The sequence below is a fragment of the Aegilops tauschii genome, chromosome 5 (genome assembly GCF_002575655.3).
Source record: "Aegilops tauschii subsp. strangulata cultivar AL8/78 chromosome 5, Aet v6.0, whole genome shotgun sequence".
NCBI lineage: Eukaryota > Viridiplantae > Streptophyta > Magnoliopsida > Poales > Poaceae > Aegilops > Aegilops tauschii.
Genome location: NC_053039.3, coordinates 434,045,874 through 434,063,381, shown reverse-complemented (window position 1 = coordinate 434,063,381; position 17,508 = coordinate 434,045,874). Strand labels below are relative to the sequence as shown.

At 43.2% G+C, this 17,508-nt stretch overlaps 1 protein-coding gene across 3 annotated transcripts; it reads left to right on the top strand.

Moving 5' to 3' along the window:
- The first annotated feature begins 6,769 nt into the window (after positions 1 to 6,769).
- Positions 6,770 to 12,823, top strand: LOC109774992 (uncharacterized). Of its 3 annotated transcripts, XR_012182993.1 has the most exons (7): positions 7,233 to 7,485; positions 8,484 to 8,735; positions 10,011 to 10,123; positions 10,555 to 10,654; positions 10,873 to 11,003; positions 12,323 to 12,401; positions 12,483 to 12,823. XR_012182993.1 is itself a non-coding variant. In XM_020333749.4 (6 exons), coding segments are annotated over exons 2-6 (459 nt in total). In that variant the 5' UTR covers positions 6,770 to 7,485; positions 8,484 to 8,621; the 3' UTR covers positions 12,324 to 12,823. The 3 variants fall into 3 exon arrangements, 2 of the variants coding, with proteins under 2 accessions (XP_020189338.1, XP_020189337.1); XM_020333749.4 differs by having other exon boundaries at positions 6,770 to 7,485; positions 12,323 to 12,823; XM_020333748.4 differs by having other exon boundaries at positions 6,773 to 7,485; positions 8,490 to 8,735; positions 12,323 to 12,823.
- The last annotated feature ends 4,685 nt before the right edge of the window (positions 12,824 to 17,508 follow it).

Here is a 17,508-nt window from a genome sequence, read left to right as displayed (position 1 = left end):
GCGGGGGGAGGGGAAAGGGCTTGCCGCGTCGCTCCAGTGCTTTGCCGCCCGAGAGGCATGCGTGCCAGGTGGGCCGTCGTGCCGGGCCGCCTCGCAACAGCCCTGTTTGGGCCGGCCCATACTTGTTTCGCTGCTGCCTCCCTGTTTCTTCTGCTTTCTATTTCTTTTATTTTCCTTTTTCTCTTTCTTATCTTTTTTTGTTTCTGTTTATATTTCTTTTCCTATATTGTTTTATTCTTTATTTATATCGTTTCCTTTTTATTATAATATACAAAGTTCATTGCATGTTACACAAGTGTTCATCGGTATATTAAGGAAATGTTCATGGTTTTTTACAAAAGTTCAACATCCATTACAAAACGGTTAAACATTTATTAGAAATTGTTCAATGAATATATAATCACACTGTTTTGAAATTTGTTAAGTGTATATTACACAAATGTTCAATGTGTATTACAAAATTGTTCAACTTATATTACATAATGTTCAATGGGTATTCAAAATTTGTTCAGAGGATATATTCGTATGTTTTTAAAAAATCATGTATATTAAAAAAAGTTCATTCTATAATGAAAAAAGTTCATTGTATGTCAAGAAAATGTTCAACGTATATTACAAAATGTTTAGTGTGTATTTTTTGAATTTTTTCAAAATAAGTTCGATACTTAATAGGTCGCTCCGCAAGCCTATCACTAGGTTTCTTTAAGACATGTGGTTAGTTTCGGGCCTATCACTACGCGGCTGGAGCTCGTTACCTCCAAATGGGCCGGCCCAGTCGCCCCTGCCTTCAGCATTATAATCAAAAGAATTTTTTATCACAGAGAAAATAGTTGTGTTAGTTTCACATTATATGATGCAGCAAAAAATACTATTTATATTTCAGCATAGCTATAAAGTGATGGGTTCCAACATACGCACTGATGTAACGATGACAGACCGCACTGAAACACAACGAGAAGAGGTGCATATAGCTAACCTTCCTCTCTATGTATATTATAGATGATAATATGAAAGGTCTATTTTTATATTTTTGGTTTTTCAGAATATAGGAGACATGGATATGGACTTTGGAGATACACGGAAAGAATCCATTGAGGGTTCAGATGCAATGTCGCTGAAAGGGGACGAAAATTCACAACATAATAATGTCGAAGAGGTTATATCTCATAACAAACCAAAAAAGGATGCTAATTTACATGTTATCCCACAAGGTATTTTTTTAATATTATTATCAATCTTTTTTTTGTGATATTGCCTTTTATATTGAACTAATCTTGCTCATTTTGATTGTTAAGTTGGCTCGTATTTTTATGAATTCGACAGACTATGTTTGTACCGCTAGGGATATTACAGTCATCGAATCAATCAAGTCTGCCCCGAAGAATACCCAGTTCATAGACATTGGAGATGCCTTGTTATCAACCGACGATTTGGAATGCCTTATTAAAGATGATATGTTCTTACATGACAGTGTAAGACCAATTGCACAAACTTTGTAATTAATAATATGAACAATATATAATATCATAAAATATAAATATAATCTAAATGCCCATTACAGGTGATAAATGCTTACATATATTGCATGCTTGCTCACGACCATCTACAAGACAGGGCGGGTGAAAAGGTACACATTATTAGCACATTTGTATCGGGCCAGATAAAAGAAGACGGGGAAAGAGACATAGACCCATCAAAATATCGTCGCATCGTGCGTCATGTTAATAGTTATCTACAACAAGATATGGTTAGTTTTTGTCTCGTAATCCATGCATATAATTATGGTTGTTTTTATTTAGTTCATATGTTTAATGATTTATTAATAACTATATCTAATTGTGACTGTGACTTGTATCTTATTTACACCAGTTATTCATTCCGATTAACATGCCGGGCTACCATTGGTATCTAGCAGTTGCCAACGCCAAAAAAGAGAGATCCAAGTATTGGACTCACTTGGTGAGAATGTCAAACGCAATGACCTTGCTACTACGGTAAATATCTATTTCTTTTCTCATCTTAGCATTTATTTTGTTTGACTTCATCCTTAACATTTCTCATATATAAAATAGTTGCTAGGGCTCGAGAAATGGCTGAAACTTGTAGAGCATAGTCCGGAGTTTATCAAAGCTCATAAGTGGCCTGATCTCAATGTTACAAAATGGACGGTTGTAGAGCAAATTCAGGAGGCAATACAAACCGATGGGTAAGCACTTGTTACAATGGTTTGTTTTTAGATTCATCTGTGTGATATTCTGAAGCATTATTTTATAATATTATAGCGTATCATGTGGATTGTTTATGCTAAATTATATGGAATACTGGACACCGCATGGACTGTCAGACCAGTTTACGCAGGTATTTCAGTTTTATACATTATCTCATAATGTTTTATCAGAATATCTTATAAATTGTTTTCATATTTTTTTGTAGGAGGATATGAAACATTTTCAACAAAAATTAGCAATTATTTTGCTCGATTCAGAGCTTAATAAGTTAAAAGGATGTCCCATGTACCATCAACCTCTCAACGAAAAAACTTTAGCTAATTCTGATCTTGAGATCCTGGATAATCCATCTGACGTGGTTGAAGAGAAACGTCCCGCCCCAATCACTATCATTCCCACGGACCAACGTGAAATACTTGCCGGCCTCTGCAACTACATCATGTCGATCAATGATGTTGGATGTTTGGAGTAAGTATCATGTATCAATATTTAATGTGTGGATGTATATTATTGTTCTTTTTACCATCCAAATTACAGGAAGGTATGGGTCCGGAGCTCCACACCCGATCCAATGAGCTTAAGTCTTAAGAAACTTCAGTGCATACTTAACATGGAGCAGCCCATGGACAATGATTGCTTCAACACCGCCGTGCTTATGCTGGCATGTGACGAGGGAGTATTGTTCACAGACCCTCCTATACACTACATGGATCTACGATTTTGTGTAAGTTACCGTAACTCTTCATTCTAGGTGCCATTAGTATCAACATGTTGAAACAATATTTTTTTTCTTTTACTTAGTCCATGCTGCTAGAGTCAACACGAGGTCAGAAATTTTGTGAGAAGGAAACTATCCAAACGTTGGCAACATTATTTGATAGCTGGCCTGGGATGGAGACCGACATCTCATCTTGCAATAAGGTAAATAAAATATTTTGACCATTGTTACCATGGTTTGTTTTTGTTTCTAATAGCTTCACTTGTAGATTTATCTTCCCTATGCATCCATCGGCCGATACATCCTGTACATCATCGACAAAGAGGCACGTCGTCTATATATTATGGATCATATTCAATCATCACAATCGTCAGAGGATAAAACTTGAGGCATTCACTGAAATTAAAAAGTTTTTCAAGGGATTTCAAAGAAGCACTCGAAATAAAGCTGCCTGAGTGGAAATTTGATATATCTAAATGGCATCGTTTATTTCCGGCCGGTGTTCCAACGAGTATAGACGGGTAATGAATTCATAACAAGAATATTTACTTTTGTTATCATTATATTATTTATAAGTAATTGAAAGTTTTCCAGGAATGTGTCTGGCTATTTTGTTTTTCATTTTATGCTCTGGTGGAACGGTAAAGAATTGGTCAAGCCGGTTTGCGCGGTGAGTATTGTGGGTTGCATGTTTTAAGACCTTCTCCGTGAATTTTTCATACTAAGTACATTTATTTTTTCTGCAGGATGGGTATGAATTGATGAAGCATTTTTTATTATACTTGCTAAAACATCGCGGGAATGAAGCTAGAGAAAACTTTCCTGATATTGTGAAAGAATTTCTTAACCGCATCATCTAGATATTAGTATTTTTGTAATAGATGTTAAGTTGTAACATCACTCAGCTTGTTACATTGCAATAATGGACTTCAGTTTGTGTTATATTGTTTGTATGTATGGATTTTAACATGTAACTCTGATAAACTATTTCAAGAGCCCGTGGCAACGCACGGGCACTCTACTAGTATAGATATAGATGCAATTGCCTACGGAGCATGTCCATCCGCCTAGTTGAAAAAACAAAAAAAGGAATCGAATCTTCTCCTTCCTCGACTGCATGCAGACTGCGTGCGTGCTCGTCGGACGGAGCGTCCGTCGCCTTGCGCGCGCGCTGAACCGACGGGCCTCCTCGATCGGCTCGGCCCTAATTCCTCTCGGGTCACCTCCTCGATCGGCTTGTCCATGCATGCATGTATGCAGCAGCGTGTGCATGCATGTGATGTACGGTAGCGTGCGCGCACGCATCGACTTCGACATGCATGCATCAATGCAATTTCATTGCTTGTATTCTCAAACCCAAAACCCATTTTAAATCTCAATGACAAATGTCGAGAGTGGGAACCCGAAAACCCATGAACGACTCGTGAGGAGTGCGTGACAATCATATCAAATACTCCCTCTGTAAACAAATATAAGAGCGTTTCGATCCCTATTTTAGTGATCTAAATGCTTTTATATTTGCTTACGGAGGGAGTAGTATTTTGGAAACACAAACTGATCTAGCTGTTGCATTAATTCCTTTGTCCTCACGCCTTGTCCGGGGATCGCCAGTTCGATGGTCGATGACTTACCGCATGCACACAATGGAGGTTCAATGCATTTCATCCTAAGTGAAATACATATAGTGCAATGTTGTCTCCACAAAGTCATCCATGCATAGACGTACAGTACGTGTTTTTATTACTATATAATAAGGTGTACGTAGATGACACTAGCATGACACAAGGTAAAGGTCAATTGATGGCTTTGCACGTGCGTATAACAACGCCGTCGTCGTTCTAAGGGACACGAGAATGCAAGTCTTTTGATATGATGAGTCACCATGTCGTTCTAATAGACGTAGGTTTATATGGCAAATCCTGGTGTTGGCAGACATGACGAGCATCGACGGGACATGGTTCATTAGTGACACACAAAACACTTTGATGCCATGATCTTTGTTGTTGGGTACAGCATCGCTGCAAAAAAGTGGCTCAAGGTTCCATCATTCGTGCCAAGAATGATCGGTGATTGGCTGATCGGTGATGACAACATGGTGGCCAGGAGATATTCGACTGTGTGTGTGTGTTTTTTTTGGGGGGGGGGGGGGGGGGGGGGGGGGGAGGGGGGCGGTAATGGACAGGAGTGACGACATGGACTTCGTCGCCAAGGATACATTATCTGTCTACAAATTAGCAAACCATCATTAATCTCGTTATCCAATATTGATTAGTTATTGAATGATCATCATTTTTTTCTGATCATGATTAAACCATGAGTATATGGTTACTTGTTCCCAAATCTAATTGTTTGTATAGTGATCGGCATTTTTTTTATTGACTTTGAATATCATTGCAGAATTCCTGCCACCACAATTTCTTTGTTTGGTCATGCGCCCGTACGCGTCACGTGCCCGACGGATTCGTACGACCCAAACACGTAGTATGTGCGCACGTGATTGAGGAACCTTAAACACCAAATCAACTGCCACGGAACCTTAAAAAGAAGAATTGGTTCCTCGATCGCGTGTGTCAACGTTTTTTGCTTCGATCATGATAAACATGTTTTTTCTTTTGTGGAGCAAGATCAATCTATTATTGCAAATTGTATACGATATATGGTCGTCGTCAGCACATCCAATAATAAACTATACCCTAGAACTAAAAATATATAAGATATTTTGGTACCACGATAGCGCGCAACATTTCCTGGTTTTCCCTCAGGGCATCTCCAAAGGATATCCGCAAAACTCCAGTATATGGTGTCCCCACTTTTGTTTAATTTTTGCAATCCAATGGAGACCACTATCCGTCCGCAGAGCGATCTAGACGTCTGAAATTCGGTATTACAGAGACAAACAAATAGATGATTTGCGGGAGTCCGGACATCGGGCTAGCGAACAAAAAACCACCACGTGCCCCCCCCCCCCCCCAAGCCAGGTTGCCCCATCCGCCATGGATGGGCAGCTCGAACTTGAGCTTGGCTACGGCGCCGTTCGTGGCCGTCCGGGACGCGCACCCGTGTCCTCGCCCAACGTGCCCCCAACACACACCTCCTCTTTCGATTCATTCTTGTAGCCGTAGCGGGAGGTCCACTGGTGTTGTAGGAGACCAGGCCTCATAGTGCTCACGAGGCAGCACGAAGTTTGGGGAGCGCGATGTGATGCATGGATTGGCTGGATGTCCATGCGGGGACGCTTGCTGGTGTTGGGCCATTGATAACACAAGGGTAGGCCTGGTGGAGATGCAGTGTTGGAACTTTGGTGTAAGAGAGAAAGTAAATAGAATTGGCCCACATGGCGAAAAAAACCTAGAGACTGCAATTACAAAACATTTTTCAATTTCATGGTATATTTGTATTGAAGTTGTTTTTTAGATTGCTTTCTTTTTTATTTTTGTAATACTCCATCAAGAAACTTAGGCCGAAGTGGTAGGGAGCGGTTAAAAGCTTTGACATGTTTTACCTTTTTTGACAACAAAAAACTTTGATAGGTCTTACTTGTTGGGAGGAGGGGCGTGATTCGTGTGACATGGGGTCTCTGCCGTCGGATCTAAAACAAAGGAACGACTATGATTGACTCGGGAGGGATAATCCGTGGGAGAAGTATATAGACCAATGGGGGCACAGAGATTCTTTGCATGCGAACAAAAAGTCGTTCCGTCAAGATGTGCCCAAACAAAGCGATATGGCGGTTGAAAAGTTTCCCGCTTAGAAGGAGGAAGAGGCCCAATATTTTGGCGGTTCGGCATTTTGAAACGAAAAAAGAGAACCCACCAAACCTAGCCCCACCCCCAACCCACTCTTCTCGTTTCTTCTCCTCCTCTCCTGATTCCCCCACATCGCCGCCGCCCCTCTCACCCACCGGCCAGCTCTCCCCACCGCCGCCGGAACGCACCCGACCCACTTTCTCTCGCCGGAAGGATCCCGTCACCACCGCGTCTCCCCCTTTGCTCCCCAACCTCGCCATATTCGACGCCCACATCGCCGGCCCCCACCGGCGCCGCACCCCACCCCACACCCACCTTCTCTCCCTTGGACGGAAGGATCCCGTCGCCACCGCCCCTTCCCCTTCGCTGCCCCAACCTCGCCTCCAGTCCAACCCATAGGCGATGGCGTCGGGGAGGTCAGATCCGCACCACCACTCCGGCGACGGCGTCGCGAAGGTCAGATCCGCACCACCACTCCGGCGACGGCGTCGGCGAACGTCGCTGCCGGGGGACACGAACCTCACTGTGCCGCGTTAACGTAGACGGGCACCAGATCGATAGGCAGCGACACCTGCCCCACGATTCGCCGGTCAGCTCAGCGACCTAACCCGCTGCGGTGACGAATCAACCGCCGCGGCACCGTCGTGCATCTTGACGAGTACGGCGGAGGTCGTCTCCTCCACAGTCGCTGACGCCTTCCTCCGTTTGGTTCTGCTCGTGCTGGAGGAGTTGTTGCAGCAGAACAACCTGGAAGTGTCGCCTCCCCTTCTTCGACTTGACTCCCGCACAGCTGGTAAGCCCTTCTCTGTTCTCTGTGTTCCAAGGCGATTGGGATGCTGGGATGCCTCTTCTCTGTGTGTATGGATGACAGATCTTGCGCTGTTAAGTTAACAACTTTCTGTGTGTATCTAGAGATGTTTTATGCTAGTACTAGTTCAGTTTGTGTACTGGGATTGCCACCAACAGATTATATGCAGTGAATTCTATACAATGTCTTTTTAGCTTGCTTGCTGCATATACAAATTTACAGTTGCCGGCGGTAGTTGTGTAATCAGGGGATTTGCACAACTTTGTGGCCATGATTTTTACAAGGATTTTTGTGACTTATTTTCTATGCTCATCTCGAAGCTGGATCCTTTTCCTCGGATGTGGCTGGTGGGAGAGCTAAGATGAAGAAAATAAAAAACAGGGCTCATTAATTTGAAATCCCGAGTCACTTCCACTGAAAGCCAAACTAGTGTCTATCCTTGGGATGACATTGACTTGTCGACATCATTTCGAACTTTGCCAAAGATGTTGTTTTATATTTTCACCTAGACAGTGATGTTATTTTCCTTTTCAATAATTGGGATGACGCTTTAATTTGGACCTTCCAGGAAGTTCAGACTTCAGGAATAACATTTTAGTGCGTCTTACAAACTATCCATGCGTCGGTTTTGGGTACAAGGGTGGCACAGGTTCCCAATCCCCATAGGCAGGATCTAGAAATTGTAGCATCTGAGCTCCGTGTTCAATCTTGGTTTCTCAAGTTGTGTTGCTGTCAAACTCGTGCAGGAGAAAATTACTGTACTACATGAGCAAGTCACTGACTCCTGTATTCGTGCAGCTGTAATGATCTTTAACAATCAATTTTGTTATGACGGCTATGTCGTCTTTAGCTATTTCTGTTTCTACTGAGACTTGAGAGCAACCATATTTTGTTTCTGCCGATTCGTTAGTTTTGCTTGGGACTTATTCTGACAAAGCATCGGTGCCTTGGTCATTAATACTGAACAAATCTACTATTTTAAGGGGCAGCTTATCGACCTCGCGAGCTTTGATGACGAATCATCCGGCGCGGCACCATCGTGCAGCTCGACGAGTACGGTAGAGGTTGGCTTTTCCAGTCGCTGCCACCTTCCTCTGTGCGGATCTGCTCGCGGTTCAGCGATGAGGAGACGTCTCGCCGACCAGGCCTCTCCAAATCCTCAGCTCGATGAAGCAAGCTCTAGGAGAGCAAGTTCCTCATGGCTATTGCTCCATCCAACGCAGGCACGGCCAGGGGTAAGCACCGCCACCTCTTCTGTTCTTCCTGCTTCTTGCTTGTCTTCACAAGGTTTCACTTCAGCACCACCACCAGGATACTTATGGTAACACCCGCCGTGGAGAAAAAAGGTCAGATATTTTCACCGGGCATGGCCAGCCACATGCAGTGAAGAACATTTATTGCCCAGGACTAATTGAAAAAAAGGACTAACCACCATGCTTATGTAATTGTACTTGTTAGGCTGTAGCACAAATATACCACTAAATCACTCTATGTAGTAACCTAATAGTACATCAATTACTAATACTATTTAGAGCAGCATACTGACAGTTTACTGCTGCTGTAAGTTAGGACACAAATTCCTGTACAAAGTTATAGTATCATGTCTCACGTCATTAGCACTCATTAAAATCACCTTAAACAAAAACATTCTTAGCAAACTTTGTCAAATTCTATATAATTAATGTGGTTATCTTGTATGCATCTGGCTGTCAAAGTCGTACTGTCCTATCTCCTGTCGTTTGGAGCGGGCTGGACTAATCTCCATTGACAGGCACAGAGAGTCACCTCAGTTCCTAAATATATGACGTTTTGGCAGTTCAAATTGAACTGCCAAAACGACGTATATTTACGAACGGAGGTAGTACAACATAGCTGACAGAACACTATTGTAGATCCTGTTTGCCGCGGTACCGGCATTTGTATTGCATAGATTCATGCATGTATACCTCTCTTCCCTGAATTTATTGCTGCTAGCATTGACCAAAAACGCTACTTCCAGCACGAATCGAAAAGCACACCTTGACCGGACTGGATCCCAGGAGGGACATATAGCGCCATGTTCCATTCATCATCACCCTACTTTTTAATAGGATTTTTGTGACTTCTTTTTTAGTCTGATCTCAAAGCTGAATATTTTTCCTGGGATGTGGCTGGTGGGACAGGTAAATAAAGAAATAAATGACATGAGTGTCTTTTCTTTTTCGTTAATTTGAACTGGGTCACTTCCACTGAAAGCCGAACTAGTGTCTGTCCTTTGGATGACATTGACTTGTAGATATCATTTAGAACTTTGCTAAAGAAGTTGATTTATTTTTTGTCGGCCACAGATGGGACACGGTATCGTGTCAGCTGGTTCCTGTTAATGTGACCTTGTGATCTTGCTTGCTTCAGATCTCAACTTCATCGACCATACCAGCAACATTGGATGGAATTTCCTAGCCCTGAAGTCTTATTTTTCGTGTGCCGTGGCTGAATGGACACTGATGGCATTGTGAAATTTGTGCGTGTAGGTTTTGGAGGGCGAAGGTGGTCATCATCGACCCGGGGCTCTACATGGACAAGGTGGACGTGTTATGGATACCACAGTGCCGGAGCATGCCAACATCCTTCAAGCTCTTCACCGGTAATAAGAGTGGGCATTGCTTTTTGAGTTGATCCACTCGAACTGCTCTTGTTAACTTGGTATCCCAATTATTAACATGTACTAGGGTAGAGATGTTCTATCTAGGATTTATTTTCCCACACATGTCATGATTGTTCACTGTGCATATATACAAGGTTCCTGCAAATTCTTGTTATGCCAATTGAAGGAATTTGTTGTAGAAGTTTTTCGTGAATGTGAGTGTTCAGGATTTGAACTTAGATGCTCATTCATATGTGTGTTATCATGCAACTGAAATTGATTTATTACCATACTAAGATCTTCAAAGTGTTCCTGTGAGCTCTTCAAATTTGTCTTTTTTTTGTGAAAATCAAATTTGTCTTTCTTAACTGAAGCTAGGGTTGACCTTTCTTTCTTTCTTTCTTTCTTTCTTTCTGATGTGTGCGTGGCAGGAGAGCTAGTTCCTCAAATTCTTGGGGTTCATGTAGAATCTCACTCTCATGGGTCATGGAGTCGGCCGCCATCATGGCCATCCCGCTAGCAAACGGAGGGGTAAGCCACTTTGTCACACCACGGACATCTCAACAGATTTGAGTAGTTTTTTATTCCTCTGTTTAATCTAGTTAAAATCTTCTAAACTTCAAGATCCAAGTTGAGGACAAGTTCCTCAGCTTCTGAACAATTTTGAGCAGGTTCTGTTGCTTGCAAACTTACAGTTCGAGATTGGGTAATGTAACATTTTTTACTGTCTTGTGTAATTGTGTCATCAGGGGAAGCGGCTGGATTGGCAGGACTTCATCAGCATCATTACCCTGCTTGTTAACAAGCATCTGCTTCGTCTGCCGTGTCAAAGGCGTGTGCGGCCACCTGCCCCTTCTTCGACTCGACTCCGGCACACCTGGTAACCCTCTCCTCTGCTCTCTGTGTGCCCACGGCCATTGACCCATGCTAAATTCTATGCCAAGGATATTGGGAGGCCTCTTCTCTCTTTATGGATGATAGATGTTTGCTGTTTAGTTAATTTGTGTGTTTCTAGAGATGTTTGTGCTACTAGTTGTTCAGTTTGTGTATTGTGATTTTGTAGCCAATGGGTTATATGGGGTAAGTTTTATCCCATGTTCTGTGCAAGTTTTTTCTTAACTTATTTGATATACAAATTTGCAGTTGAGGATTTGGCTGTTGCCTAGGGTAGTTGTCTCATCGGGGGATTGACACGACTGTGGGCATCAACACCCTTCTTTTTAGTAGGGTTTTAGTGACTTGTTTTCTAGTCTGATGTCAAATTTGAATCCTTTTCATGGGTGTGGCTGGTACATAAATAAATAAATAAATAACTAGAGTTTCTCTTCTTCTACTTTAACTCGAAATTGTGAGTCACTTCCACTGAAAGTCCAACTAGTGTCTGTCGTTGGGATGACATTAACTTGTAGATATCATTTGGACCTTTACTAATTAAGTTGATTTATATTTTCTCCTGGTCAGTGATCCTTCTTAATAGTTGTGATGTCAATCTAATTTGGAAATGCCAGGAAGTTCATACTTGAAACAACATTTTAGCGCATCTTACACACTATCACTTAGGATCTGTTCGGAAGCTCACCATGAGTCAGCTTCATAAAATTGTTGCGTGAAGCCAGCCCGAACGCTCCTGCTCCGAGAAGACCGCTCCGCAGAGACGTGAATCCTGCAGTGCAAAATTTTCGGAGACGAGGAGCAGCGCCAACCCAGCTTCGAAAAAACCAGAAGTGTGAGTTCCTAAAAATTACAGCTAGATTGCCACCCGAAGTGATTTTGCATACCGTTTCAATCAGAAGAATCCTGCCCGAGCGACCGAGGGACCGCACGTCTAGCTAACCCAGACCGAACTGGGCCAATAAAATCTAGCCCAAACAGTGGCCGAACATGCCTTAGCCTGGTTTCCTGGGTTACCAGCCCATGCGTGCGAGCAGGAGCGGTTGCAGCTAGCCGAATGATTCGCTGCTTCTTTGAGAAGCTAGTTACCAATATGGAGCATCGCAGATTTTGGGAAGCCAGAGAGCTTCCGAATGGGGCCTTAGTTTCACTTGCCATGGCTCCCAACTCATTACAGATGTTGATTGTTCACATGAAGTGCTTACTGTATTTGTGGGACACGTAGGCTTGGTCCCCTGGGCACAGATTGACCTGGTATTGTGTGTGCTGGTTTCTGTTAATTTGACCTTGTGCTCTTGCTTGCCGCAGAGTGATCCACGTCTTCTCCAAGCTGCCGTGTGATCTCAACTTCATTGACCACACCATCAACATCGGATGGAAGGAATAGGTGTCTCCTAGCCCTGAACTCTGTTTTTCTGTGCGCCGTGGCTGAATGGACATTGATGGCATTGTGAATCTGTGCGTCTAGGTTCCAGAGGTGAAGCCAGTCATCATCAACCTAGCGCTATACATGAAGGTGGCCGTGTTCTGGATGCCACAGTGCCGGAGCATGCCAATAGCCTTCTTCACTAGTAATAAGCAAAAACATTGGTTTTTTAGTTGATCCAATGGAACTGCTCTTGTTAAGTTGGTAACCCAGTTATTGACATGTACTAGGGTAGAAATGTTCTATCTATGATTTTAACCCATACATCTGATGATTGTTCACTGTCCATATATGCTGTCTCCTGCAAATTCTTGTTCTGACAATTGAACAAATATGTTGTCGACGTTTATTAGTGAACGTGAGTGTTCAGGTTTTGAAACTGATATATGCTCATTCATACGTTTTTTATCTTGCAACTGAAATTAATTTATTACCATGTTAAGATCTTCAAAGTGTTTGCACGAGGTCCTCAAATTCCTCTCATTCTTAACTGAGGCTGGGGATGATCTCTCTTTCTTTCTGATCTGTGCGTGGCAAGAGAGTTAGGCTGGTCACAATGGGCAAGAACATAAGCTAGTAATTTACACACTTTCCTAGACTATGTTACTACCTCCATGCATAGTGGGTAGGAACATTTATGTAGTGTCATGCAACGATGTATTTATTAGGTTATAGACTCATTATTTCTTAAAGTGTGTGATGTTTCGGTAACTTAGCTAGTTACCACAAGCACCTCTTTCTTCATTAAATATGTGCCACATAAGCAAAGTTGTATTGAAATGTGTGATGTTACTCCTAAGTACCTCCCATTGTGACCAGCCTTAGTTTCGCATTTTCTTGGGGTTCGTGTGGAATCTCGCTCTCATGGGTCATGGAGTCGGCCGCCATCATGGTCACTGTGCTATCAAACGGAGGGGTAAGCCACTGAGTCACACAGACAGACATCTCAACAGATTTGAGTAGTTTTAGTTTCCTCAGTTTTTTTAATATCACAGGGGATGATAGCAAAATATCGTTAGCAAATTAACTGAGACAGTTTGTTTGCTTGCAGTTATGGGAATATGGGAGTGGTCTTTTAGATCCCGGGTGTTCATTCGGAATATGATGCATTGAGATTTGTGCCCTGCCCTGTAGCAGTGGAACCCATTAGCAGTTCGGGTGCTTCATTAAGCGCAGGAGTAAAGACAAAAAAAAGTAAGGGCCTGTTTGGTTTCAAATAAGTCACCAACTTATAAGTCGAAAAGTGAAAAAAATGACTTATTTTGCCAAACAGACTCGACTTATAAGTCACCCCAACTTATAAGTCATAAGTTGCTCCACCCCAACTTAAAACTTATAAGTCACCCCCTTTTGTGTGGGTCCCACCACCTGCATGATGTTGATTGGTGTGGAAAGGTGTGTCAGGTGACTTATAAGTCAGGTGACAACCAAACATGCGTGACTTATAAGTCACTGGTTTTAAGTCACACCCAAGAAAGTTGAAAGGAGGAATGGAATCTCATGTGATTCGGCTGGGTGGGTGCATGCATTGTCACTTCAGCCATCACCCCCGGCGTAGCTATGCATGTCAGTTTGTCTTTTTTCATGCATGTCAGGCCAACTCCACCGTGCGATCCCATTCTGTCCAGCCCCGTTCGTTTGTGGTAAAACGGACAAACGAGGCGGCCCAACACGCGACGGCCCGGACCCATCTGGTCCGTTTTGTGTCCGGGCCGACCCATTTCGAGCGCAAACTTGCGCCGGGTTTGGGTCGCGGCGGACACCAAACGGACGCGCGCCTCGTTCGTGTCGGGGCCGCGTGCCAGGCGGCCACCTACCTCCCATCCGCCCACATCAATGCGCACGACCGGGCGGCCCCACCTGTCATCCGCACATCGAAAGGTCGCCGTCCTTCTTTAAGTGGGAACCGTGGACCGGTCGTCGTCCACACTGCCCCACGCCACCCCGCGGCCTCCTTGAAACCTGACAGCGTCAAACCCTAGCCCTCCCTTGTCCTCGAGCTCGGCGGCCGGCCACCTCAAAGCCATGGGCTTCTGGAACCGCAAGGGGAAGCACGACCGTGAGGCCGGCTCCTCCTCGGGGCGCCGCCGCGGCTCCGTGAAGAAGGAGGAGCCCGCGTCACAGCCGCGCTCCTCCCGTCGAGCCCTACGCCGGCCCCCTTCACCACCAACCCTAGGCCCGCCGGCGAGCGCGACCGGCAGTACCTCGCGGCGTACGTGTGCCGGTGGTACTGGGATACGAGGACGTGCTACCTCTTGAGCACTGCATTGGATTTCCTTGAAGAGGAAAGGGTGATGCAGTAGAGTAGAGTAAGTATTTCCCTCAGTTTTTGAGAACCAAGGTATCAATCCAGTAGGAGGCTACGCGCGAGTCCCTCGTACCTACACAAAACAAATAACTCCTCGCAACCAACGCGATAAGGGGTTGTCAATCCCTTCACGGTCACTTACGAGAGTGAGATCTGATAGAGATGATAGATAATATTTTTGGTATTTTTGGTATAAAGATGCAAAGTAAAATAAAATATAAAGTAAAAAGCAAAGCAATAATAAAGTGATGGAAGATTGATATGATGAGAATAGACCCGGGGGCCATAGATTTCACTAGTGGCTTCTCTCAAGAGCATAAGTATTCTACAGTGGGTGAACAAATTACTGTTGAGCAATTGACAGAATTGAGCATAGTTATGAGAGTATCTAGGTATGATCATGTATATAGGCATCACGTCCGAGACAAGTAGACCGACTCCTGCCTGCATCTACTACTATTACTCCACTCATCGATCGCTATCCAGCATGCATCTAGAGTATTAAGTTCAAGAAAACAGAGTAACGCCTTAAGCAAGATGACATTATGTAGAGGAATAAATTCATGCAATATGATAAATACCCCATCTTGTTATCCTCGATGGCAACAATACAATACGTGCCTTGCTGCCCCTACTGTCACTGGGAAAGGACACCGCAAGATTGAACCCAAAGCTAAGCACTTCTCCCATTGCAAGAAAAACCAATCTAGTAGGCCAAACCAAACTGATAATTCGAAGAGACTTGCAAAGATAACCAATCATACATAAAAGAATTCAGAGAAGATTCAAATATTGTTCATAGATAGTCTTGATCATAAACCCACAATTCATCGGTCTCAACAAACACACCGCAAAAAGAAGATTACATCGAATAGATCTCCACGAGAGAGGGGGAGAACATTGTATTGAGATCCAAAAAGAGAGAAGAAGCCATCTAGCTACTAACTATGGACCCGAAGGTCTGAGGTAAACTACTCACACTTCATCGGAAGGGCTATGGTGATGATGTAGAAGCCCTCCGTGGTGGATTCCCCTTCCGGCGGAGCTCCGAAACAGGCCCCAAGATGGGATCTCGTGGGTACAGAAGGTTGCGGCGGTGGAATTAGGTTTTTGGCTCCGTATCTGATCGTTTGGGGGTACGTAGGTATATATAGGAGGAAGGAGTACGTCGGTGGAGCAAAAGGGGGCCCATGAGGCAGGGGGCGCGCCCTAGGGGGGGGGCCTCCACCCTTGTGACCGCCTCCCTCCTTTCTTGACGGAGGGTCCAAGTCTCCTGGATCTTATTTGTTGAGAAAATCACGTTCCCGAAGGTTTCATTCCGTTTGGACTCCGTTTGATATTCCGTTTCTTCGAAACACTGAAATAGGCAAAAAACAGCAATTCTGGGCTGGGCCTCCGGTTAATAGGTTAGTCCCAAAAGTAATATAAAAGTGGAAAATAAAGCCCAATATAGTCCAAAACAGTAGATAATATAACATGGAGCAATCAAAAATTATAGATACGTTGGAGGCGTATCAAGCATCCCCAAGCTTAATTCCTGCTCGTCCTCGAGTAGGTAAATGATAAAAAGAGAATTTTTGATGCGGAGTGCTACTTGGCATAATTTTAATGTAATTCTTCTTAATCGTGGTATGAATTTTCAGATCCGAAAGATTCAAGACAAAAGTTTAATATTGACATAAAAATAATAATACTTCAAGCATACTAATAAAGTAATTATGTCTTCTCAAAATAACATGGCCAAAGAAAGTTATCCCTACAAAATCATATAGTCTGGCTATGCTCTATCTTCACCACACAAAGTATTTAAATCATGCACAACCCCGATGACAAGCCAAGCAATTGTTTCATACTTTTGACATTCTCAAAACTTTTTCAATCTTCACGCAATACATGAGCGTGAGCCATGAATATAGCACTATATGTGGAATAGAATGATGGTTGTGGAGAAGACAAAAAGAGGGAAGATAGTCTCACATCAACTAGGCGTATCAACGGGCTATGGAGATGCCCATCAATAGATATCAATGTGAGTGAGTAGGGATTGCCATGCAACGGATGCACTAGAGCTATAAGTATATGAAAGCTCAACAAAAGAAACTAAGTGGGTGTGCATCCAACTCGCTTGGTCACGAAGACCTAGGGCATTTTGAGGAAGCCCATCATTGGAATATACAAGCCAAGTTCTATAATGAAAGATTCCCACTAGTATATGAAAGTGACGAAATGAGAGACTCTCTATCATGAAGATCATGGTGCTACTTTGAAGCACAAGTGTGGTAAAAGGATAGTAACATTGTCCCTTCTCTCTTTTTCTCTCATTTTTTTATTTGGACCTTTTCTCTCTTCTTTTTATGGCCTCTTTTTTTTCTTTTTTTTTTCGTCCGGAGTCTCATCCCGACTTGTGGGGGAATCATGGTCTCCATCATCCTTTCCTCATTTGGGATAATGCTCTAAAAATGATGATCATCACACTTCTATTTTTCTTACAACTCAACAATTACAACTCGATACTTAGAACAAAGTATGACTCTATATGAATGCCTCCGGCGGTGTACCGGGATATGCAATGAATCAAGAGTGACATGTATGAAAGAATTATGAACGGTGGCTTTGCCACAAATATGATGTCAACTACATGATCATGCTAGCAATATGACAATGATGGAGCGTGTCATAATAAAAGGAACGGTGGAAAGTTGCATGGCAATATATCTCGGAATGGCTATGGAAATGCCATGATAGGTAGGTATGGTGGCT

What these genes read in the sequence shown, in the direction of transcription:
- LOC109774992 (XM_020333749.4), top strand. Translation starts at nt 8,622, where the DNA reads ATGAGGAGACGTCTCGCCGACCAGGCCTCTCCAAATCCTCAGCTCGAT. An exon ending in CAACGCAGGCACGGCCAGGG is followed by an intron (nt 8,736 to 10,010) that starts GTAAGCACCGCC and finishes TTGTGCGTGTAG; the next exon opens with GTTTTGGAGGGCGAAGGTGG. An exon ending in ATCCTTCAAGCTCTTCACCG is followed by an intron (nt 10,124 to 10,554) that starts GTAATAAGAGTG and finishes TGTGCGTGGCAG; the next exon opens with GAGAGCTAGTTCCTCAAATT.